The sequence below is a fragment of the Protopterus annectens genome, chromosome 10.part0 (assembly GCF_019279795.1).
Source record: "Protopterus annectens isolate FY-2018-M chromosome 10.part0, PAN1.0, whole genome shotgun sequence".
Taxonomy (NCBI): Eukaryota; Metazoa; Chordata; order Ceratodontiformes; family Protopteridae; genus Protopterus; species Protopterus annectens.
Genome location: NC_056744.1, coordinates 144,859,735 through 144,886,344, shown reverse-complemented (window position 1 = coordinate 144,886,344; position 26,610 = coordinate 144,859,735). Strand labels below are relative to the sequence as shown.

General features: G+C 37.8%; 1 protein-coding gene across 1 annotated transcript in view; it reads left to right on the top strand.

Moving 5' to 3' along the window:
• The first annotated feature begins 24,428 nt into the window (after positions 1–24,428).
• The window catches only part of RGS9 (regulator of G protein signaling 9), a 1,872,571-nt gene continuing 1,870,389 nt past the window's right edge, over positions 24,429–26,610 (top strand). Inside the window, exon 1 of the mRNA XM_044085112.1 lies at positions 24,429–24,779. Coding sequence (XP_043941047.1) covers positions 24,717–24,779 — 63 coding nt within the window. The 5' untranslated portion in view covers positions 24,429–24,716. The remainder of the gene's footprint in view (positions 24,780–26,610) is intronic.

The following is a 26,610-nucleotide window of genomic DNA, read 5'->3' as shown; positions in this document are numbered from 1 at the left end:
TTCTTGTTAAAGTAAAACAGACATTAGAGGCAGATAATTCTTAAAAAAAAGTTATATTCAGAACCTGTTTTTAGCATCCCGGAGATTCCAATAAACCCTTTGTAGCTTATACTAACACATAAAAGGTAGGTCTAGGGGCGGTGCTTTCATGGGATTTTGAGGGGGAAGCATGCCCTATGTGCCTTTAAGTCACATGCTAAGCAGAGCTAAGACCAGGCATTTTACTGTCAAGTGGGAATTTATGGCAATGAAGTAGGCAGTTTCATCACTAAAGTATTATCTTCTGGTCAGTGACTTTACATATGTCAAAGACCAGGACTTCTGCAGTGGTTACACAAGCAAAGGGATGGGAATACTGTTTTGTTGATTGGTATTATCACTACACCATTTTGAGTTCATTGTTAAACACTGGTCAGCCTCTCCCTTTCAAAATGCAGATAGGCTGTCCAGGGCCTACATACCATCATGTAGACCTGAGACTGAGGGCTTCATGCTGTGGGGGTCAATGTTGTATAGTGTGGCTAGTCACAACCTAGGATGAATCAAAATTTATGTGGAAATAATATTGTAAATTGTATTTGCGGTAAAATATGTTACAACTGATGTCTTTTATAATGTTATAAATAAAGCTGTACAGAAAATGTTTTGTTGTTCTTTAAGAAAAGATGGACATGTCTCTGTATTAGGCAGAGACATTGCTTTAAACACTGCTGGCAACAAGCAATGGGCCAGTAAATTTTATGTATAAAAAGGGAATGCTATGGCTCTGAAAATCAGACAAGCTGGATTCTCACTCTGCAGGGATAGTTGGTAGAAGAGATAGCCTGGATCAGCCTGAGATTATCTGAAGATATTTAACAAGGAGGAAGTTGCCTGGATTTATTTTAGGACTAAACCTAAACTGGTATGAGATAGTGTACAGTTTGTGTTTGTGTGTTATTTTTGTGTACTTTCTTGAAGAAGAGTTTGCACCACTGGATTCTTATGTTACATTCTATCTTAATAAAATCATTACTTTATGGAAAAAGTGCCTTTGCTGCCTTGTTTTGACATAATGAGATGTGTAAACAGTTTTGGATGGACTCAAGATATTGAAGTTGATAGCAATGCACACATTGTACCACGTTATCTTTTTTGTTTTCCTCCGCTAAGAAGTTTTTGGCTTCAAATGTTTTTTTCTTATTTGCTACTTCGTATGAAAAATGTTGAATAAAACATTTTACTATTAAAAAATGCAAATCCCAAAATCACTTATGGATGAATGCAAAATAGATACAGTAAGGAAAAGGATTTTAAACATCTGAACTCTGTTGCAAGGCCCCTAATAAGCAAACATTTTTGGGGTAATTGCTTTCTTTTACAGAAATCAGGCTATCAAAGCCCAGTCATATTATAGTATTAGGTTTTATTTGCTTGAATTTTAACTTGCAGCTGGCATTTGGGAACAGTAGAGGCTGTAAATAGTTTTGCTGAAGTAACTGGATTAGATTTATTCATAGGAAAGTATTTATTTATTAGTTTGTAAATGAGTGAGTGGCTAGTCCATGGCTTCCTTAATCATTATCTGACCAAAAGAGTAAATTGACTGCATACAGACAATGTAGTGTAGCCAGCAAACCAGCATGTTTTTGGGAGGTTTGAGCAAACAGGGTTTCCTGGAGAAAACCCACATAGATGCAATGAGAATATGCTAACTGTAGACAGACAGTGACTGGAGTAAGGACTGAACCCTGGTACTGTGAGGCAAATATCTTACCATTGGGCCACTGTGCTTCTTCCACTGAAACACCACACTGAGCCACCGAGCATCACCACTAAGACACTGTGCTTCTCCCATCAAGACTCTAGGCTTCATGGTTTGTGATGTAAAATGCTTGCAAGTATGATTGTGTCGGTGTGGTTTGTTTTCATTTATATAAATGTATGATTGCTTATGTCGTAAGTGATGGTTTAATAATGATGTTTCTTATTTAAAAAAGGGGCAGGAACTGAATAATTTACATAATGTTGCTTACATTATATGATATATAGCAATATATGTGAAGCATAATGTTTGTTAATTTTAACTTGTTAATACATTTTAATTACTTTTATATAAATGTAAATGTGCCTATGTCACAAGTGATAATTCAATAAAGGTGTTTAAAAAAAAGACTCTAGGCTTTCCCCGCTAAAGCACCATGATTCCTGCATTGAGACACCATGCTTCTCGCACTGAGCCAATGAGCTTCCCCAATGAGACACCAGACTTCCCCTACAAAGAAACCATGTATCTCCCACTGAGATACCTGGATAAGAAAGACGCTATGTATTGTTACTATTATGCAAAAAGCCCAGAATTTCCAGAGACAAAATATACAAAAAGATTAAGAAAGAAATTAGAGGAAGGAAAAATACTTCCACAAGAAAAACTGTCAGAAGCCTCAAATAAAAATGTGTGTTCATTTATACAATAGATTTGTAAAAAACAGTATATAGACCAAGAAACTTTGATCTGTTTGAAAAAGGAAGCATCTGAGGAAGTGCGAAAATATAAACAACAAAACCTACAGATTTTTGAAAAGAATAAAAAAGAAATACGGATATGGGAAAAGAAAGAGAGATTTGATAAGGTACAATATTTATGTGAAAGCCAAATTAATCAATATAAAGAAGGCAGCCCCAAAGATATTCGAAGTGAAATGCAAGCAAAGGCATCCAGGTATGGAAAATTTCACAATAAAAAATAATATCATAAAGAAGGAATGTAGAAAAGAAGATTAATAAAGTAGAAGTAAAAAATAATAGAAGAAATTACGGTGTGCCTGCGAAGTGAAGGATTTTATGTAAAAGGTCCAACACAGGTTACATCACAGCATGACGGAATGAGTCCCTAAAGTAAGGATAAATAGGAAGATCACGAGACATCTGAATAAGAAATATGAATATGGGAAAGAAAAAGAGATTTAATATGGTGTAATATCTATGCAAACAAGAAAGCAAAATTAATCAATACAAAAAGAGCAGCACCAAAGATATTTGAAGAGAAATACAGGCAAAGGAATACGGACATGGAAAACTTTACAATACAAAAAATAAGAAGACAGAGGAAAAGTAGAAAAGGCGATTAGTAATGCAGAAGTTAAGGAAATAGACATTGAGATTATGGAGCACCTGCAAAGTGAAGGATTCAGTGTAGAAAATCTAATTCAGAAAGCACCACAACAGGACAGAGCAATGGACATCCAAATAAAGGGGAAACCAGTGGAACAGGAAGCAATTATTCAGGTGCCATATGAAGATATTTTGCAGCCTTTCACAGGAAACCAGTATAAATGTTCACTTGAAGCTGGACAGCAAGGGAAGCAACAGGAAGCTGCGGAAACTCTGACACAGTCGGTGTTGAGGAGTGATAGGCCAGTGAATTCCCATATGACAGACCAATGATGGCACAAGATGAAACTGAAGAGAATGTGCCACAGGTAGATGCTACAGAACTTTCTATAGAATGCACGCAGGAAATGGAAAACAAAAAATGTGCCCTCAGTTTAGAAGAAAATGAGCTAAGAGAAAAGGTGCTTGATTTAATAGAGATAGATAGACATATTAAGATCAATGAAAGAAATAGACTGCAGAAGGTCAATAAAACCCGAAAAGTTAGAAGTTTGATAAAACAAATGAACGCAGTAATTAGAACTGTCCATAGAAAGCCATGCAATATAACAGAAGTAAACAAAATATATTACTGTGTAACTAAATCAATAACTGATATAGTTCTACCACAAGAACACAGGATAGTGAAGGAAAGGAAGGGGAGAAATCGAATACCATCATGGAAGTATCAAACAGAGAAAATTATAAAGCAATTAAGACAAGAAATGTCATTGTTAGAAGAGTATTGAAGAGGGAACAGATCAACAAAAATACTTAGAAAGATAGACGTGATAAAAGCAATGCACAGTATTAGAACAGATCAGGATCTATCATGCACTATTGCAAATAATAAACTAAAACATCTCAGCACAGGTGGAAAAACTTAGAAGATATGCAGATAAATATAAAGGAAAAGTACAAAATAAGCAATTTATTGATGACTCAAAAAAGTTTCATAGAGAACTGGGAAACAAGGTAAAAGGAATTGAAAGACCACCAAAAAAGAAGAAATAGATTTATTTTGGAGAAGTATTTATGAAGGTCCAGTGGAACGTAACAAAGATACTAAATGGAGAGAAGAAGTAAAAGAAAGAATAAAAAGTTTAAAGGTACAGGATATGAAATCAGATGAAGTAACAGGCAGAGAGACTGAAACAAAATTAAGAAAAGCCTCTAACTGGAAAACCCCAGGCCCAGATGCAGTACCTAACTTCTGGTTAAAAGAATTAACATCTTTGCACGAAGATTTATCCATGAGCGAGAACTATTTATATGATAACCCTGAACAGACACCAACCTGGCTAATAACAGGAAAAACAATGCTCCTACTTAACAGTGAACCTGTAAGCTACCCTAAATATTATAGTCCAATAACTTGCCTTCTGACGATGTAGAAACGATACACTGGAACTGATGCCGACAGAGTTTATAGTCATTTAGAAGAAAACTCAATTATGGCGATAGAACAAAAGAGCAATAAAAGAAAGTCATATGGAGAAAAGGATCATTTGTTGTTAAATAAAGTCATAGTGGAGAACTGCAAAAAGGGTAAAAAATGAAATATGGCATGGATTGGCTACAAAAAAGCATTTGATAGTATCCCACATTCATGGATAAAAGAGTGCTTAAAAATGTATAAGAGACACCCCACACTAATTGACTACATTACAGAGACCATAAAACAGTGGCAGACCACTTCGCAATTAAGCCATAATAAAGGACAAAGTATTATCCCAGGGATAAAAATTCAGAGGGGTGACGTTTTTTAACCACTACTCATTTGTCTTGCCCTCAACCCATTAAACTATCTACTTAACAGCTTAGGTCATGGCTAAAACTTGGTTCTAGAAAACAACAAAGTGTGAAAACTTCTCATCTTCTCTTTGTCGATGATTTAAAACTGTATAGCTCATCAGATGAGGAACTGAAAACACAACTGCAAGTTGTTAAAACTTTATACAGATGATATAAAGATGTCATTTGGTCTTGATAAATGTGCAAAAGCAACCTTTAAAGCAGGAAAACTGCAGCACCAAGAAAACATCAGTTTGGGACAAGAATGTGATATAAAAGAACATGAGCAAGAGGGAGTGTATAAATATTTGGGAACTGATGAAGGATCAACAATAAAATATGAACAAATGTGAATGAAAGTAAGGAATACTTTAGAAGACAATCCTGAAAACAGCGTTGACATCTAGGAGCAAAATTTTAGCTATAAACCAATTTGCTCTTCCTGTTCTAACTTACAGTATTGGAGTGATTGACTGTCCCCAAAACATGTTGGCTAGATTAGACAGGAAAACAAGAAGGATGCTTTATGCTCACCAAATGATTTATAAAAATCAGTACATGCCAAGATTAGATATTCCCCATTCCGAAGGAGAGATGGGTCTCCTTGAAACTGATTACATGTATAGATCTGCAATCGTGGGACTGCACAGATATCTGCTGACCTCACAAGACCCACACATGGTGAAAGTTTTGAAATGTGGCAAATAAACGTAAGATGACTTCTCTGCTTAATCTAGCAGAAGCATATCTGCATCAAGCAGGAATGGAAATCAAGCCAGAAGTAGATAAAAATCAGGCAGCAACTGAATGTACCAAAAAACAAAATAAAGAATATAAGGTGAAGGAGCAGAAGAGAAGGCAAGAAATGTTGAAAATGCATAAATATATTTGCAAGTATAGAAAACTCCTGGAAGAATCTCATGTTGATCAGGATCAAACACAGGAATGGTTAAGGAGAGGCGAATTCAAACCAAGAGATGAAAGGTTAATATTGGTGGCCCAAGATAGTGGACTACCTACACGTTGGTTTACAAAGTCCATTGAACATGTGGGAGAAACAGACAAATATATGCTTTGTAAAACAGAATTGGAAACAGTTGCACACCTCGTTGTCGGTTGTGACATACTAATGGCAGAAAGACTGTATACTGAAAGGCATAATAATGTGGCAGGACTGTTGCACTGGGGATTGTGCAAACATTATAGTATTGAAGTGGCTGAAAAACACTGGAAACATGAGCCACAAAGCATCATAGAAAATGATGAAGCCTACAACACATGGGATCACCCATTACCAACAGTTCAAAAAATAGATGCTAGAAAACCGGATATAGTGTTCCATGAAAAGAAGACAAAAGTAGCATTAATCATTGAAATTGCCACACCCAGTGACTACAGTGTCTTGTGTACAGAGAGACACAAAGTAATAAAATATCAGGATCTTCAGGCAGAAATGTGAGCAATATGGAAGAAAGATACCCAGGTGGCTCCAATAGTAGTAGGGGCAATGGGTCTTATAAAAAAGCATCTACAATTGTATTTAGATATGTTACCAATACATGTAACCCCATATGAATTGCAGAAGGAGTCATTACTGGGCACATTGCAGGTGCTGTGAAGAGCACTTCTGGCTAATATCAAAGACTGAAACAATACTAATTTCATGAATTTTAATTGTACTTTGACTTAGGAATGAAGCCCATTCCTGTCATGGTATTAGAAACCCAAAAGGCTTGGAAAAATTAAAAAGAGAGAGACATCAATATTCCTGCACTGAGATACCATATTTCTCACACTGAGACACTAAGCTTCTCCTATCCAGACACCATGTATCTCCCACCGAGGCACCATGATTCCTGCACTGAGACATCATGCTACTCACACTAAGCATCTGAGCTTCCCCCACTAAGGCACATGTTTCTCACCCAAGACACCAGGCTTTCCCTACCAAGACATCTGGCTTCCCCTATCAAGACATCTGGCTTCCCCTACCAAGGCACCATGCTTCTTGCACTGAGACACCATGCTTCTCTCTCTCTCAGAGACACTAGGCTTCCCCAGTTGAGGCACCATGTAACTCCCATTGAGACACCATTATTCGTGTACTGAGACACCATGCCTCTCACACTGAGCAACAAAGCTTCCCCTACTGAGGCACCATGCCTCTCCATCCAAGACACCAGGCTTACCTTATTAGGATACCATGGCATCTCTCACTAAGACACCAGGCCTCCTGAACTGAGACACCATATTTCTTCCTCCGAGATATTAGGCTTCTCCTATTGAGACACCATGCATCTCCCACTGAGACCCCATGATTCCTGCACTGAGATATCATGCCTCTACTACTGAGCAACAGAGCTTCTTCTACTGAGACACCCTGCTTCTCCCTCCAAGACACCAGGCTTCCCCTAGTAAGGCACCTTGCATCTCCCTCTGAGACACCGAGGCACTGAGACTGAGACACCATGCGTCTTGCACTGAGACACAGTGCTTCTCCATCCAAGACACTAGACTTCCCCTATCTAAAAATATAAAAATGGTAAGCAGTATTATACCTTTGTCAGTTTTAGAGGGGAAAAAGAAAAAAATAATCTTGCTTATGAGCTGCCACCTTGAAAGAGCACAAAACTCTTAAAGAAAGTGACATTTTAGTTACCTTCATCTTTTGAGCTCAAGCATAAGTAAAAGAAATATAGCAGAAATGAAGTATTTTACGTTGCTTTCTATAGTACTTCTGCTGGTTTTAAAATGGCTAAAGACCATACTTTTACCAGTATATAATCTGGTGCTGAACTAGAGCAGATTCAGGCACCAGCACTGTTTTACCACCATTCTGCAGGGCAGTATTTCAGGATAGTACATGACAACTGCAGGCACTAGTCCCAAAACATATACTAGCCCTAAGTGCACAAGACCAGCATAGGTAGTCAGACACAGCTTTCTCTCACACTTATGTTGGCCCCCCAGTTTTCTTCCAGATCTAGATGAGATACTCTTTTCTCCAAGAAAATACTCTTGTTTTTCCTCACAGGAAAAATATTTTTATGTGACACATACTAAGTTTTCCATTGGATGTGGACCCTAGGATAGACGATTTGCAGTCCCTTTCATTTTGTCATCTTCTCCCATTCAACGATGTCTGTTTTTAAAGGCACTATTAATTTGATGCAGGAATTTGAAGGCTGGGAATGAAGGACAGTTTACCACCAGAAAATAAGAACTATGATAAATTTGTGACATTTCTAAAGAATGTCAACATTAGCTATGCAACCTTTGTTTGATTCTTTTTAGAATGTGGCGGTATCAGTTGCAAAGCACCTGATACTCAGTTTTCTGTCCCCAGAAGACATGTATGATATATAGCTTCTCTTAACAAGCAAGATTTTTCCAAAAGGAATCAAAATAGATGTTTAACAGTAGTCACGCTCCTTCTGGATGAAGAATCCACTGTGGTAGGCAGATTTGGCAAGTTGACAAACAGTTCTTTGGAAGATAACATGGAAGTCAGTTTTAGATAATGTAGAAGATACTATGCAGTCATTAGCTAATTCATATGCTAAAGACATTGAACAGACTTGACTGGCTTGAATTTAACAAGATGTACCCGTGATACTGTGGAATTTAATAGGGTGTACCCGTGATACTGTGGAATTTAATAAGGTGTACCTGTGATACTGTGGAATTTAATAGGGTGTACCTGTGATACTGTGGAATTTAATAGGGTGTACCTGTGATACTGTGGAATTTAATAGGATGTACCTGTGATACTGTGGAATTTAACAAGGTGTACCTGTGATACTGTGGAATTTAATAGGGTGTGCCTATGATACTGTGGAATTTAATAAGGTGTATCTGTGATACTGTGGAATTTAACAAGATGTACCTATGATACTGTGGAATTTAATAGGGTGTACCCATGATACTGTAGAATTTAACAAGGTGTACCTGTGATACTGTGGAATTTAATAAGGTGAACCTATGATACTGTGGAATTTAATAGGTTGTATCTGTGATACTGTGGAATTTAATAAGGTGTACCTGTGATACTGTGGAATTTAATAAGGTGTACCTGTGATACTGTGGAATTTAACAAGGTGTATCTGTGATACTGTGGAATTTAACAAGATGTACCTATGATACTGTGGAATTTAATAGGGTGTACCCGTGATACTGTAGAATTTAACAAGGTGTACCTGTGATACTGTGGAATTTAATAAGGTGTACCTATGATACTGTGGAATTTAATAGGGTGTACCTGTGATACTGTGGAATTTAATAAGGTGTACCTGTGATACTGTGGAATTTAATAAGGTGTACCTGTGATACTGTGGAATTTAATAAGGTGTACCTATGATACTGTGGAATTTAATAGGGTGTACCTGTGATACTGTGGAATTTAATAAGGTGTACCTGTGATACTGTGGAATTTAACAAGGTGTACCTGTGATACTGTGGAATTTAATAAGGTGTACCTGTGATACTGTGGAATTTAATAAGGTGTACCTATGATACTGTGGAATTTAATAGGGTGTACCTGTGATACTGTGGAATTTAATAAGGTGTATCTGTGATACTGTGGAATTTAACAAGATGTACCTGTGATACTGTGGAATTTAATAAGGTGTACCTGTGATACTGTGGAATTTAATAGGGTGTACCTGTGATACTGTGGAATTTAATAAGGTGTACCTGTGATACTGTGGAATTTAACAAGGTGTACCTGTGATACTGTGGAATTTAATAAGGTGTACCTGTGATACTGTGGAATTTAATAAGGTGTACCTATGATACTGTGGAATTTAATAGGGTGTACCTGTGATACTGTGGAATTTAATAAGGTGTATCTGTGATACTGTGGAATTTAACAAGATGTACCTGTGATACTGTGGAATTTAATAAGGTGTACCTGTGATATTGTGGAATTTAATAAGGTGTACCTGTGATACTGTGGAATTTAACAAGGTGTACCTGTGATACTGTGGAATTTAATAAGGTGTACCTGTGATACTGTGGAATTTAATAAGGTGTACCTATGATACTGTGGAATTTAATAGGGTGTACCTGTGATACTGTGGAATTTAATAGGGTGTACCTGTGATACTGTGGAATTTAACAAGGTGTACCTGTGATACTGTGGAATTTAATAAGGTGTACCTATGATACTGTGGAATTTAATAGGGTGTACCTGTGATACTGTGGAATTTAATAGGGTGTACCTATGATACTGTGGAATTTAATAGGGTGTACCTGTGATACTGTGGAATTTAATAGGGTGTACCTATGATACTGTGGAATTTAATAGGGTGTACCTGTGATACTGTGGAATTTAATAAGGTGTATCTGTGATACTGTGGAATTTAACAAGATGTACCTGTGATACTGTGGAATTTAATAAGGTGTACCTGTGATACTGTGGAATTTAATAGGGTGTACCTGTGATACTGTGGAATTTAACAAGGTGTACCTGTGATACTCTCCAAAGTCTGCAGCTGCAGCTATGGCTGTTAGAAGACATACTTTCCTCAGGTATTATCGTCATCTGCGTCGACACGTCAGGCCATCATGCCTCTTTACTCATCCCTCATCAGGCCCATAATTGAGTACAATGCCCCTTTTGGGATGTACCTTACCAGACACCTGCTGCAACTGGAAATACCCCAAAAGTACCTCACCAAGAGGATCAAAGGGCTCAAACAGATGCCATATGCTGCCCGGTTAAAGAAATTCCAGCTCTACTCAGTGGCATACTGCCTGTTCAGAGGCGATCTGTGCCTGACGTATAAAGCCATGTCCAACCCGGAATTAATGGACATGCTGCACCTCAGAAAATCCAAATCCCATCGAGCTACGCCAGAGACTTGAACCCCAGCACTGAAATAAATAGGACATGCTGGAGGGACAGATTCATAACCCAGAGGCTCCCTTCACTCTGGAATAAAATCCCAGTCCAGGTTAGGCAGAGTCCCTCATTGACTCTCTTCAAGAGGAATCCTGATGAGTGGATGGGAAATCGTAGGTTTACCCCGGGTATCACTTCTGTGTCACTGTTATACCGAGGCACAGTATACTAACCTCGAAAAAGGGCATAGCAAAATAAATTTAAAATGGGTGGCGAAGGCCAAACACATTCTGGCTAGGCTTATAAATGCCCTAGGGCAGATAGCCTAGTATGAACCTATGAACCTATTATTCTTCACATTATGGGCCCAGTTTATAAAAAAAACTGAGGAAGGCGACCAAATTGTGTAGAGTTAATTACGAACTAAAAACAATTTCAGCAGATACTCACAAGTCATTCTTTAATTATGCAAAGGTCCTCAGAAATTAATCATTGCACCAAGCTTATCTAAAGCCCTGAAAATATAGCTAACAGTCTTGCAGATAAAATTGATCTCCAGCTTCTCTGCTCTGTCACCTCCAAATTTCCCAGTATAAAGTATCACGTCCATAACCCCTCCCCCAGTAATCAGCTCTGAACAGATACTAAAAGTGTTAATCAGAACAAAAGACACCAGTCCTGTTAGTTCTGATAATACACCCTGCTTTTTCCTAGTCAGTATGACACACCCCCAGTAAGACCTCTTTCTTAAACTGTTTAAACACAGTCTCTCTACTGGATATGTATTGCCCCCCTCCTCAAGAGTGGCATACCACAGACCCTGACATCTCTAGACTTATTAGCCTCATCGGATCTATATTATAATATCGCATGCTCATAAGAGCGAATGACACATAATGAACCCCATGTAAGCAAAAGCTTACAACGTCGAAACTTCAGAACAGCGTTTTTTTTCCAAGGGAAAAAAATCACTGTTCTGAAACAAAAAAAAAAGCAACTGTAAAACATTATATAATGTGGGGGGCTTCACCCCCCCCTACTTAAATATACCAACTCTGAGATCACACTACAGTGCTGAAAAGACAAAGTAGCAAAAGCGGCCAAACAAATTATTTTCCAGGGAAATAATTCACTGAAAAGCTGCTTCGCTATTTTACCTTTCTCACTTTTCAGTTTGACAAAGACGCATTTGACAACCTGTGTCTGCGACAGCTAATAGGGAGCCAGCCTCACCAGCATCATTTACAAGGTGATGGAATGTGTCATCACAGACCTCATAAAACAATGACATAAACATAAGAAACCTACAATCTCTAAACCCTAACAAATTTCGCTTTGTAAATGGTAAATCAAAGCCTAGATATCATCTTTGAAAGAGTCAGAAAAGCAGTAGATGGAGGCAACTCTGTGCAGACAGCTTTTCACAACTTAGCTAAAGCTTTTGACAATAACCCTCTCTCTGACATCATAGACAAACTGGTCCATCTCTGTATAAATCCCTGTATTACCCACTGGATTGCCAACTGGCTCACTAAAAGGGACCATTCTGTTAGAGTTGATTGCTCACTGTCCTCCAAGAGATTGTTACAAGTAGTATATCCTAGGGCTCTGTTTGGGACCATTTCTGTTTAGCATTTATTTTTCTGATGTGAAATCTGATGTAAAAGGGTACCGGATAACCAAGTTTGCAGATAAATGTAAGCTTGGAGCCTTCATCAATGCCCCTGAAAGAACTCATATCCTCCAATAAGGATTAACTGAGGCAGACATGTGGTATCTGGAGCATGTTCTAAAGCTGAACACAAAAAAAATATCATCATACAGTTTGTAAAACAGGAACTTAAAAACACTTACCACATAAGTGATGCTTCCTTTAAAATGGACACTGTCATTAGAAACCTCGGCCCTTTCATGGATAATTAGCTTTCTTTGGCTTCCAGGCACACTCTGTCATTAGGGAAGTATTCTAACCTGATGCCTCACCCACTGATTACTAAGCTGATTACTAAGGATATCTCCTCTTGGTAAAAAGTGGTCATTATTGTCCTCTGTTCATCCTTTCTCTGGCACACACTATAATTCAGTGTACCCTTTGGTATGAGCCCGCCCAAGCACTTAATGCAGCTTGAAAAACGTAGTGGTTCTTCATCAAAAAATCGAGAGTATAAGTTCCCTGTGTTACCCAGAACATCTAAACCCCCTCTTTCTCTTCTCTGTTTCCCGCAGACTCCTGCCTGGCAATCTATGTTTGGTCTAGACACAGTGTCTACACCACTGTGCCACCATCCCTCACTGATTCATCATGCTGTAAATGACTCAATCCTATTTGATCTGCTGCATATCTGAAAGACCAGTAGTAACACAAATACATAACCAAGGACCCTGAATCCATATTGCAAAACAAATGGGACTTATTGGCATGACAATATCTCTTTCATTGAATTCAATACCATTTGAACAAACGTCCATTTCCTGCAAAGCAAAGTACTCACCATCTTTAAGTATAACTTAGATGAATGGATGGAACCCGGTAATTTACCTCAGGGTAAGTGCTTAGTAGGCTGTATCATTAGGACTATACTGGTTAGGCTTCAAAAGGCTTTTAAGTGGTCAGCTGCATAGTAGCAACCTATGAACCTATGACCAAAATTATGGATGCTTCTGTAAATGGTAAGACCTTATTTGATAGCCTTCTCAGGATGCATTAAATGAGTTAGAAAAGCAGGCATAGACACTGGTAATAGAGAAGTAGTTATTTCATACAATTATCCCAGAATGTGTCATCAGGAACTTCCAATCTCAAAGGAAGACATTTTTAGGAAGTAGAGCATTACCCTGCAGTAAAATCAGGACAGGAGGCAGCAATATGAACTACCCAGAAAAACACCCTTATAATGAAGGACAAAATGAGTTCTTCAGTCCCTTTGCCTCAATGGCCAGTCTGTCCTCCAATAGTTAAGAAGTGATTTCACTACACTAACAACTGGAAACAGACTATTATAGGCAGGCAGTTTCTGCAAACCTTTTCTGGGGATTATGTGACAGAATTTTGCCAGAAATCTATACTAAGATCCATAGCTTATCCTTCTCTTTATCAACATGTATACATAGCCCTGGAGAAACCCTTGCACTTTTTAAAAAGATGGTCATGATTTAACTCGTGGTACTTTGTAGGAAAATAAATGGAAGCCATTGCTGGACCTCTGCAACATAAACAAGTTTGTCTTGCTAAAGTCATTTTGCATGCTACCTGCAAAGAATCTATTACTTTTAATAGGCTGTAAGCCATGAGTCTAACATCAGCAACCCTTCTTGATGGAACTCTTATTGGTTTTATTGTCTCCACCAAGCAGTATTTTACATTTTACTTGGAAGATGTCAAGCTGAGTGCATATATGTGCTCAGTACTGTTGCTCTGTGTGCTGTCATGTGCTCAGTGTTGTCACAGTTTGACGTCATGTGGTCAGGGCTGATGCACGCTGTGATGTCATCTGTTCAGTGCTGATGCACAGTGTGATGTCATGTACTCAGTGCTGATTCACAGTGTGATCCCATGTGCTCAGTGCTGATGCAGACCGTGATGTCATGTACTAAGTGTTGATGCAGAGTGTGATGTCCTGTGCTCAGTGGTGATGCACAATGCAATGTCATGTGCTGATTACACAAGTCATTTACTCACTGAGCTCACAAGTTCTTCACCGTCTCCTTCACTGCTGAAAGTTCCTGTGCTCATTGCCAAGTTGAATGTCTACTGAGTAGACTTTTGGCCATCAAGTTATCAGTCATGTTCTTTTCTACCACAGTTCAGATCTGAGCCTTCTCTTTCATTTCTGAAAATTTCAGTGTTCATTGCCAAGATAATCTACTAATCATTCTTGTAGCCATCAAATTACCAGTCATGACCTGCACCTTTAGTGTTCTGGGAAGGCATATGATATGATATGATATGATATGATATGATATGAAGTTGTATCATAGATGCCAGTGGTTCAACCTTGGCACCCAAGGGTGTTAGGAAAAGATCCTGATCTCCATTCTTCAGGAAGGATGGTGAAAGCTGATGGCTCCTCACAGGGAGTTTGCTTGAGGTTCAACCATATATAACTAAGCCTTAGCTAGACATCATTTACAAAGATGAAAAGTTAGAGGGTAGGAAGAAAAATCTATTTCCACTAGAGTTAATTTCATTTCAAAAATGGCCCCAGCATCTTCTGAGCTCATCTTTAATAAATGGTGGTTTGAGCTTGTAATATTCCTTCACTTTAGCACATGAGGTGTCTGGTGAGGCACATCCTTGGTTCCCATAATGGGAAGGGTTGTAGGATATAATACCACCTGACCACTGGTCTGACTGACCACAACTTGAGGCCAGCCAGCTTGATCATAAGTAATGGTCTCTGGAGTCACCCATTATAGACTGGGTGTCCTTCAGACTGAAGTCTCCCTCTTAGGCCTCCCCTAAGTCCAGGAAGCCTGTTGGCCAAAAATGAGTGGCGCTATTGAGTCATCCTACAGCAGGGCTTGCACCTAGATGTCAAATTGTTAGAAGTCTGGTGGCAGCTTGAGTCATGGGTTCAAGACCATATGCTTAAGATATAAAGCCTGACCCCAGTGCTTGCCCTATGACAAATCCCTCAACCTTATGCAACAACTTCAACAAGAGACATCTCATTTGCTGGAGCCCTCTTGCTTGATACCTGTCACATGACTGTCTCATAATCATCCATGGGTGAGACCATGTGTAAACTCACTGCTAGACCATTTGGGAGGTAGATTCTTTCCCATTTTGTGCTGTACATTATCCTGGTTACACAAATCCATTACTGTTCCCATAATAATGCTTAGAATGTCATCTGTTCAGTGCTGATGCACAGTGTGATGTCATGTACTCAGTGCTGATTCACAGTGTGAATGTAATGGGACACACTGCCTCTTGGGTCAGTTACAGCACTAAAGTATACTAATTAAGGAAATACTACTAGACATAGGAAAAATGAAGAAGAAACTGACCTATTAAATCTAAGACATGGCAGATTCAGTCAAGAAATTTAGTAGCTAGAAAATGCTGGCATTTTGCTTTATAGACAGTTGTAGAAAATCAAAAATTTCAGGTAAACTGTTAGTCATCTTCGGCACAGACCATGAAACAAAGCTGTACACTGCAAATAAATGTGTCCCATGATGTGATAACTGCCATAATTAGAAATTTAGGTGTACGCCACAAAACATCCATAACTAATATAGTTGGTATTTCACCTTTTCCACTGAGCTTTACAACTTTATGAAAGCTTCTTAAATACATAAAGGGAAACACCTAACATCAAATAATAAAATGCTTACTGTATAGCCTTAACTATTTTTTTTTTACTTTTTTACATTTATATATTTTTTCATAAAAAATATTTTATGTTGTGCTCTGTGGAGATCACATTTTTATTGCTTTTTCTTATTGCTGTGTTTAAAGTGATACTTTATAGTGTTAATGGTAAGCTGTGAGTTGCTATGAAAGGAATATTCCAAAAGAGGGCAGACTGTCAAATGACATTTGTCAGTGGGTAAAATGTTAAGTTCTCAGTCATCCTGCATACACTGTTATATAATATCTGGAGCTGTACTTTCAGCAGTGCCTTTGAGGTTTATGACTGATTAGAAATACAGAAAATAAAATGCTTAAAAATCTTATTGTGATCTATAAATGCTATGCTCTGAATTCTTCTACAGTAAAACATTTGGTGGCTTTGGTAGTACTCCAGTGTGGTACCTTCCAAAACTAAATGGATTAATAAACATTTTTTTTTATAACTCATATAATGCTGTAGTCAGAAATGTGATTTAGAGCCGCCTGTCATGCAAGCATGCTGCAAAATTCAAGTAAGGCTGGTAAGGCTGCATTAAAAAAAAGCATATACATTTGCACATGTATACACACACACACACACACACACACACACACACACACACACACACACACACACACACACACACACATACACACACCTTCTTTTTGCCATGGACTATTTTAGAGCTAGGACAGTTAGAGGTGTTATCATTTTAAGTACCTGAGGTGAGAATTACGTCCTCACCAGATGTATTTGCTAATGGTTAGATAAGTATTTAAAACCTATATATCACTGGTATGTGATGCTCTACTCAAGTTCTTGTGTTTTGCTGCTAGAGTTCGTGTAACAAGGTATACATTATCCACATACACAAATATTCTGTACATTATGTGCAGGTGGGCTTATGAGTCATGCTTTTTGCTAACTCCTCACTATATTACTCAATCTGAAGTGTATTTGTAATGTATGTGAGCCATACATATGTGAACTAGAGCATACAGATATGACAGTATTGATAACCATTATATAAACAGTGTAAGAGAGTAAAACTTGAAAACTTGAAACTCCAGAGTAACAATTATTTGGGCCCATTTAAGCCCGATGCAGTGTAGCAAAAATACAGTTAGCTATATCTCCATATATCTTGTCCTAATGTTTGTATTGCCTCTCTGTCCAGCTCCATCTTGCAGATAAAATATTTGCTTTAGATTTTCTTTCACATAAATTATCTGAATATAACAATTAAGAAGGCCATTATAATTAAATTATGACATAGAAGGACCCATTTGATTTAGGGAGCATATTATGTTGTCTGTCACATGCTGTTGAAATGAAATCACTTAGATTAGTGCCATGACCAAAGTCAGTAGTGTTTGCACTGCTTCTTTGGGATCCACCTGGTTTGGGGTGGGTATATTGTAGAGGAGTGTTGTTACTAGGGAAACAGATGTAAGATTTGTCATTCTATGAACTTCAACTGCAACGTAAGCATATTGCTAGTAGCACTGAAGTTCTACTGAAAGGCTGCAAGGACAGCTTATTACTTTGAAAGTAATTGCCCTTTTTTCCTGAAATGTGTGACCATAGAGTTAGTATATGTAAGTAGAAGGGGACTATAGATGGGGTAGACTTCATGGGGATGCAATGGTCCCCCTCAACAAAAACATTTGCTTTGTTCTTTCTGATTATTACAGTTAGCAGTACATTGTGGTTTTGGAGTTGAGGCTAATGGATGCAGTACTTGGATATGTGATATTTTGACATAAATCCTTATATCTTGTTATATTACAGGGGGACTTTGCAGGGCTAGGGGTATGTAAGCTTTTGCTTCATGTTTTATATCTTTACAAGGCCTGTCACTCAGAAAGTGTCTGGTAGCATCAGTGGCAGCTGGTGACTTCAGATCAAAGGGTCTGCAGGAGACAGCTGAATGGGCGTGTCCAACTAGAAAGGGGTGTGTCCAACTACAAAGGAAAGCTATGTTACAGTGGGATCAACGCTAACCATGCTTACCAATTTAAACAAAATAAGTGCTCAGTCACTATTACACATGCTGAATAGTTTACCAAGATATTAGAAACATTTTTAAACAAACATTTAGTATACACATGAATAGATATGAAATAACATATATCAAGAATTACTCAAAAACTTGCTAATTATTTTATATTCATCTTAAAGTACAGATAGAAAAGCGTTGCAGTTTTGCAAAGCTGGAATTACAACAACAGTAAACAGCAGGGCCATTTGTTTCATTAGCATATCCCCGATGTTCATTGCTTACCCCACCAACAGTATCTGATTTGATCTTGTGAGACTAAAAACAAAAACAATAACAACAACAACAACAAAAGATGACACTGTCATTAAGGTAAGTATTCTTTTTTCACATAAACAATACAAAGAGTTCAGAGCTTGTGGCTGATCTTAATTCACTCAAATGCAGATTAGTCTTGCAAAGCAAGCCAGAACTGCAGTCATTCCATTTGCACATAGGCATTGCCCCCATCCCACCTGCCTACCCAGTGAATCTGCTTTGAGGATACAATGTTTAAAATAATGAAAAGAAAAGACCACAGTTACAGTACTGTATTTCTTTCACATCACATAGCCAAAACTGGCATGTGATCTTATGTCAGTTTATCCATACACACTTTACTCATGCAAGAATAGAGTTTATTTCAACAACAAAACATTGAGAAACCATCCTAATGTATCTTGACTAAACCTGCAAAAAGATATTAGGTTAAAAAAACACATGTCCACAAACGGCCCCCCCCAGAACACACTGCATATGTAGTATCTCTTTGACTCCTGCCTGGATATTATATTAAAAAAAAAGAAAGTCATCAACAGCCCCCAAAACACATAGACCACAAGAATCTAGATGACCCTGCCAGTGTATTATGTTAAAAAAAGAAAATCATCAACCATTCTCTAAAACACATTGTCTCCCTGCTATCTGGTTAACCCTGCCAGGATAATATAATAAAAAATAAATAAATAAAAAACAGAAAGTCATCAACAGCCCCCAAAACGCATATACCACTTACTAGTATCTGGTTGACCCTGCCAGGAAAAAATGCAGAAAGTATCTGATTGGCCCTGCCAAAAAAAAAAAAAAAAAAAAAAAAACACTCAGAACTTTATTATTTTTTTTTTGTTTTTAGAGGGAGTTAATTTTAAAAATCTTCCTTGCCAAGGTAACCTTGGCTTCTCTTACTTACCTAACAAGTAACTTGAATGATTAACAAAGTTTAATAATCCCTAAGTTTTCTTTCCCCTGCTCTCTTGGTCGTCCTTTTCTCGTGCGCTCTCTCCCTTGCAAATAAATTGTGTTAAAGCGTGGGAAGAGAATGCGACAGCAAAAGGACTAATCAGCAACCACGTCACGTACCCAGATTACATGATGTGGTTGCTGACCTAACAGTCCAGTCGGGATCTAATTTACTATGTTTAAAACTACAATGACTTCTGGGTATCTTCACTGATGCCTGCAGTCTTCGCAATCTGGACTGTTTTAAAAACAGTCCAGTGACAAGAAAAATATTTTTTCTTTTTTTTAAAGAGGAACTCGAGCACCCATGCACGCAGCTCCAAGTTCTGCAAAACCTCTCATCTTCTATTTTATACCATAGTTTGCAGTTTGAACTCCTACTAGTGTGTAAAAACCACTATTTAAACTTTTTTTTTTTAATGACAAAATTGGGGGGGGGGGGCTGCAACCCAGCAGTCTGATACCGCAAGCCACCTACCACCTCTGGGTAGCATGTGACAAATGCAGAATGTGCATTGTGACAGGACCAATGAGTAGCTACAACTACAGACACAGTACAGAGAGAAACAGAGAGAGACAAAGAGAGAGGAAGACAGACGGCATGTGCAAATGGACCACTACAGTGAGTGGTAAAATGCTGAAAATGACCAAAATTGTAATTTCTTATTTCATTAATAAACAATACAATCTATTCATAGTGTGCTTCTTAACTTTTACACAAAACCATAATGAAAGAGAACAAAGGTTCCCAAATGTTCTCTGCCCACATAGGTGCATTCAGCGCAACGCAGCCTCATGACCCACTTCAAGGTATTTCAAGAGTGTTCAAGCAGTGCTTTGCTTGAAATGGAAAAAAAAACTTTGCAGCTGTTTATTCACTACATAAAGATATAGCCTTACTGACTACTCTTTCCTGTCTATGCCTGCCATCTTCTATTGACCTGGCCTGGAAATATGCAACCTTCTTAAACTGCAGTTCCTGCGGTCTCCACTGGGAGTGCTGCTGCAGGCAGACAAGTGAAACTCAACCTCTGTTTGAAGAAGGTGAACAGCCATTACCATGCAGTTTATTTTTCATTCCCCCTTCAGAGAGACTTATGAGAACCAAGTTGATAGGCAGATCCTGCCTCTTAAACTTGGTTGACTTTGAGACAGTCAACCCAGGCAAGGCGAAAAACTCATCAGCTTGAATGTAAACCCCAAAACTCATCATCGAATGTAAACCCCAACATCACACAATGGACAGACAGGGTCAACTGGGACTAGAACCCACACCACTCAGAGCTGCTGGTCACATGTCAGTCTCAAATGAAAGTCCAAGTGGTTGGGTCCACTGGTGTCCTCTCTTTACTTTTCTACGGCATCTACTTTTCTGAAGTACAAGCAACAGAGACAAAGTTTGCAGATGACTTTTGCAAATGAGCCTAATGGGGCTACTATAGTCGAACAACACATCTGACACAGGGCCTCTCAGAAAGGGATAATGGTGAGGAGAGCCATGGCCTGAAGTTAAGCGCCAAAAATGTAGTCAGTCATAAAAAAAAATAGTCATACCCTAGCCCTAATAACCATATAGGCTAGCCACCATATAAAACAGTGAAAAGTCATCATCCAGATCAGTGTGACAGGACCTTCCAGGTTGACAGTTTTTCACTTTCATGTTGCTAAAGTAGTTGGGAAAGTAGTCTATATCACCTTCTATATCACCTGAACATCTAGATCATCACATCCCAGGGAATCCCCGTCCTCTCATCTTATTACTACTCATGATTTTACAATGCCCGTTGAATAATGTATCTGACCAGACACCTGCTGCAGCTTGACCTGCTGCAGAAAAAAGGCAAAAAAAAATCACAAAAAAAAAAAAATCGGGTCTCAAAATATGTAAAGAACTCCAGCAGAATTCAGTCTCATACTCAGCTTTCTCCGCTTGCTCCTGCCTGACATATAAGGCCATGTCAAACCCAGATTTGATGAATGATTTGATGAATAAAAAAAAAAAAAATCTCAGAATCAAAGAACCACAAGGCGGAGAGATGGAAACTTGGGTTATAAATAAGAACGTCTGGGGGGAGATTCATATCACCCAGAGAGATGCTTATGCTGTGACAAAATCGGTACATGTGAGGCAGAGCACCTGATATTAGGGGACTTACTCAAACGTCCACTGCTTGACAGCAGCAAAAAAAATATAGGCACAGTTTTTTATTTAACTAAAGGTGGGAAAAAGCACATAAATAATGGGCTAGGCTTATAAATGCCCTTGGGCAGATAGCCTAGTATGAACCTATGAACCTATGAACCTATGAACCTATACTTGAACACAGGTTACCAATATTGCAAGTTGTCAGCTCCTGCACCACAGATTCTGCCAAAAAATCAGCATACTTGAAATTTGAAAATGCGCTTCCACTGTTTAATACTGGGGTATTAAGATGAAGATCTACTTGTGCATTGATTTAATTTGTTGTTTCAGCTTGTAACTTTGGACAAGTCTTAGTATGTTGGTTTTAATAATTTAAGCTGTCATTCCTGGGCCCTAACTGAAAGACCACACTAATGGAATTCTGTAGCTGTGCCTGTGACCAAAAGGTGCTTTTGTACCCTGAATGTAAAATTACCCAGTAGGGAAGAATTGCTCAATGACTTTGCCATAAATCAGGATAATTGAGTCTCAAGATAATGAATTTAAAAAATACTCACAATGTTTACAGTGTAATAATTCCTTCACATCACCTCAAATATAAGAAAACTGCTAACAAGGTTCATCCTGAAGACTTGGGTTCGATTCCTTCAATCTTGGTTTCCTGTTGTGTGCTTCTCAGAAAGTCACTTAACCAGTTCTTTTTTTCATCCCCAAAACCTAAAAAGAGGCAGTTATGTGTAGTAGGTTTCCTCTTTAACAGATGTAGAAGTACTATATATATAGGGTACATGTTATTTAATCGATCATCCTAAATGTCGAGTATTGGAAGATCGAATGGGGAAGTTCGAAAAATAGAAATGTCGAAGTCACAGAAATTCGAATTCTTTCCCAGGGAAAGAATTCGGTTGGCTGTTTCCACGGCTTTGACATTTTCTGTACTGTGGTGCGAAAGTTACGGATCGGGTTAAGGTAAGTGTGTGAGTGTGATGGATGTTGGGGTTAGGCTGTGGGTAAGGTAAGTGTGCGAAAGTGATGAACATTAGGGTTAGGGTGCGGGTAAGGTAATTGTGTGATAGTGATGGACTTTAGCATTAGGGCGCGAGTAAGGTAAGTGTGTGATAGTGACGGACTTTAGGGTTAGGGCACGGGTAAGGTAAGTGTGTGATAGTGACGGACTTTAGGGTTAGGGTGCGGGTAAGGTAAGTGTGCGATAGTGACGGACCTTAGGATTAGAGCTTGGGTTAAGGTTAGTGCAAAGATAGTTGTGTATGTAAGGTGTAGTGTAGGTTTATTAGGTTTTTGGTATGCTTGTGTTGTGTGTGTGTTTTTCGGAACAGCAAATTTTTTCCCTGGGAAAAAAATAGGTCTTCTGAGGTTTCATTGTTGTCATTTTTTGAACTTCCAAATTCGAACATATGGTGTTCGAAATTTTGGAAGTTTGGTTATATGACATAGACCCTATATATATATATATATATATATATATATATATATATATATATATATACACACACACACACACACACACACATATATATATATATATATATATATATATATATATATATATATATATGTATTTATACACACACACACACACACACACACACACATATATATGTATTGGAATCACATAAATCATAAAGGGGAATTATTTCTTTGGTCAAACATTTGGAATATCGAACATTTGTAATGCTAATACAAGTGATTGAATAGTCATATGATCACAGAATGCTAGCATTACTTAGTGGGAGGTCACAGTACAGCGAGAATTGTGAATTTGCCTTTTCTTTACTGTTGCTCAATCATGGATTTCGTGTATATAAGTAGCAGAGTGCATTGGGGTGCAGGAGGGATTACCCCCTGCAAAAAAATGTTTTTTTTTTGCTCGATCAATTTAGGATAGATATTGTGCGTTTTTGATGATAGCACACAAACACACACACATATATGTATATGTGTATATATATATATATATATATATATATATATATATATATATATATATATATATATATATATATATATAAACTAAGATTTGACATTGACATGCCTGACATGAGTACAAATCCTTTTTTATTGTTTACAAATCTTGCGTGTGAACATCATTCATTCATAAAACCTGCACAGGATAACAATGAAAACATGCAAAGCTTTTGCATGGCCTTTCTAACTGGTATGTTATTTTGGCCCAGTAGATAGCTAAAGACACCACTGTCACTTAACAATGCTTTGTACCATCATCCACTATCACACATTTACAAAGGCACAAACTGAATATTGTGCACTTGGCCAGTGTAATTATGTCATGTTTGGGAGATTTCACTCCTTAGCCTTTGTGTGAAAGCCAATGCATGTTAGTAAATGAAAATAAATAAGTAAATAAATAGTTGCAAAACACCTAATTCATTATCGCATCATTAGCATTAGACAATGACAGCATGTGATCCAAAAAAATACTCAACAAGAAACAGGGTATTAGATATTTAATACTTTCCTTCCTTGATGATTGTTACATTTCTTTAACGTTTTTTATAAATGCAACTAATTTTGATCAACCAGTACATATAATGATCATTTATTGTTCCTGATATAATGCCCCCAGCAACACTGAGACATGTTAGCTTTATTTCTTTCCATGTGAAAATAACATATTTGAACATGACATACTATGAAGCTAATTCTTTCTGCCTTCTTGTTTGTAGAGCTTGTCTCTATCTACTACCCTCAGCTGTCTATTAAACCAGGCACTCCTCTTGAGAAAACACTGTATGCCTGAAGGTGGGGGGAAGGTGGGCAGGCCCTTAATATTACAGCAAAGTGGGGGGGGGGCTTGTTTGATGAAAGAAGGTACTCATTCTGTGGATATGTTCTCCAAGTGCAGTCTTGCATGTATCATTGTGGGTGCAGTGTGGGTGCAGTGTGTCAGTGTGTCTGTAAGAGCTGTGAGCACCAGAGAAAGGAGTGAAATTATGTTAATAATCTGTGTAGAGACGATTTGCGATTGGCCCCTTGCATGCAGCTCTGTTTCACACAGCAATCTCACAGTATTTGGACAGTACAGGCTGTTGAATAAAAGAGCTTCCCGAGCTAAACACAATACCTTGATTTGTCTTTTTTATTTTAAGTAAATATTTTTTCTGTTTTTTTTTTCTGTATTTGATTTTGGAGAAACTTGTCTACAAAATGACTATTAAACATCTTGACCAAGGCCAGCACTATCGGCCAAGGATGGCTTTCCTGAAAAAGGTAACCTCTACTTAAAAGTGATTTTTTTTTCTTTTAAATGCTGTGATGTGTTTGCTATAGGAAGCAGTGTATCAGAATCTACAAGTGGCACAAAGAATAGTAGGTAGGACTGTATCTCATTTTGAAACTGTAAAATACTCTGCATCTATCCATTGTTTATATAATATACATCTAGTATTAGCCTATTAATTGGTGTGCTATAAATAGCATTATGCTATAATCTGTTGTGACAATTATAAGCACGTTTTCTAAGTTCACTGTATGCTATTCAGTGTAGTGTAGGAACAGTCATTATTATTCTTAGTTACCTTAGCTGGAACTTTATCTTTGAATAAGGAAAGGTCCATGGTGGCTTTTCATTGCTCTGTTAATGCAACCTGTTACACACAGATGAAACCTTTTGTGTTTTTATTATGCATCTAGAAGTCTATTTTAAGGGTTTTCAGTAGTCCATGGTACTTCTTGCACTTTACTTTAAAAGTAGATGTTTCTTTCTGGAATCCTACTGATTAGGAGTCAGACATACATATTTTCAGACAAATGGTATTGATTTATTTTATTATACTGTCTTAATCTTCTGAGAGTGGGAAACTTGCCAACATATTTTTTGTCATTTGATCTGTTGTATATTTTTTATATATATATATATATATATATTTTGTTTATTTTTTAAGCTTTCTGCTCATCTTTAATAGCAAAGAAATGTGACAAACGCTACAAGGTAGATGCTTGGAAGCACTGGTTGTTTAACACCAGGTGTGTGGCATGATAACAGCAGGAAAATCATAAGTAGGATATGTTGTTATAAGTTTAAATATGCAACCAGGTCTCTAATTCAGAGCATTATTTTAAAAGGCAAAATTATACTAGTACTGTTTCTTATCAGAATGTGCATGTGCTAGGCTATAAAATGTTAACAGTATAACTAAGCTGCCTAGAACCATTGCAGTCAAAACATGTAATGAAAGTTGTCCATTGTTCGAGCAAATGCATCTGTTTGCCTCCCACAGAAAATAAAAAAAAATGATTATCACTAGTGGCACTGAAATTCTTGGGCAGAGTATGTAACATTGGATTCTAATAAGGAAGAGCTGGGTTTGAACCCCATTATCTCCTGGTTTTATTTTGTTTTCACACAAGCAAGTACATTGCAAGTTTCTCCATTTAAGTCACAAGCTAATAGTTGTAGGAGATTCATAAGAACTTAGGTTTTGCCATCATTTTTTACTAAAGTGTGGCCAGTCACAGGGTTTGATCAGAGGTGGAGTGAAGTAAGTTATCAACAGTAGTATTCATAACTCGCTATATGGTCTGTATACCCTAAAGCACTCTTTCTCTCTGAATTTGTAAACTCTATTCACCCATTTGTCACAGAGCTCAGGAACTGAACAAAATGAAAAGTGTAATTCTTGTTGACCCTTCTTAAAATGTGAGATTGGAGCAAGTGTTCATTTTTTTTTCTTCAGAGGAGGTGGGGGCAGAATACAGCCACACCTGAGTCCTCCATTTCTACAACAGCAGGGCCAGCTAAACTAATCAGCACTTAAAGATGTTTAAGTAACAGATTTTAATCCAGATTTCAGAGACCATTTGCCATAAGCAAATCCCTTCTTCCTGAATGCTGAAGAAGATTAGGTAAACTGACAGTGACAAATTTCACTGAAACATCTGTACCTTTATGACCCTGGTGAATAAGAAGATTTGTTAGGACACTTGTCTTATAATAGGAAGATTGTTACCGGACTAAAAGAGCCAGTGCTTGTTTTACCATCAATTTATGTTTCCTTTTCAGGGGGGCATTGTTAAGCAGTACTGCACTAGCATTTTGTTT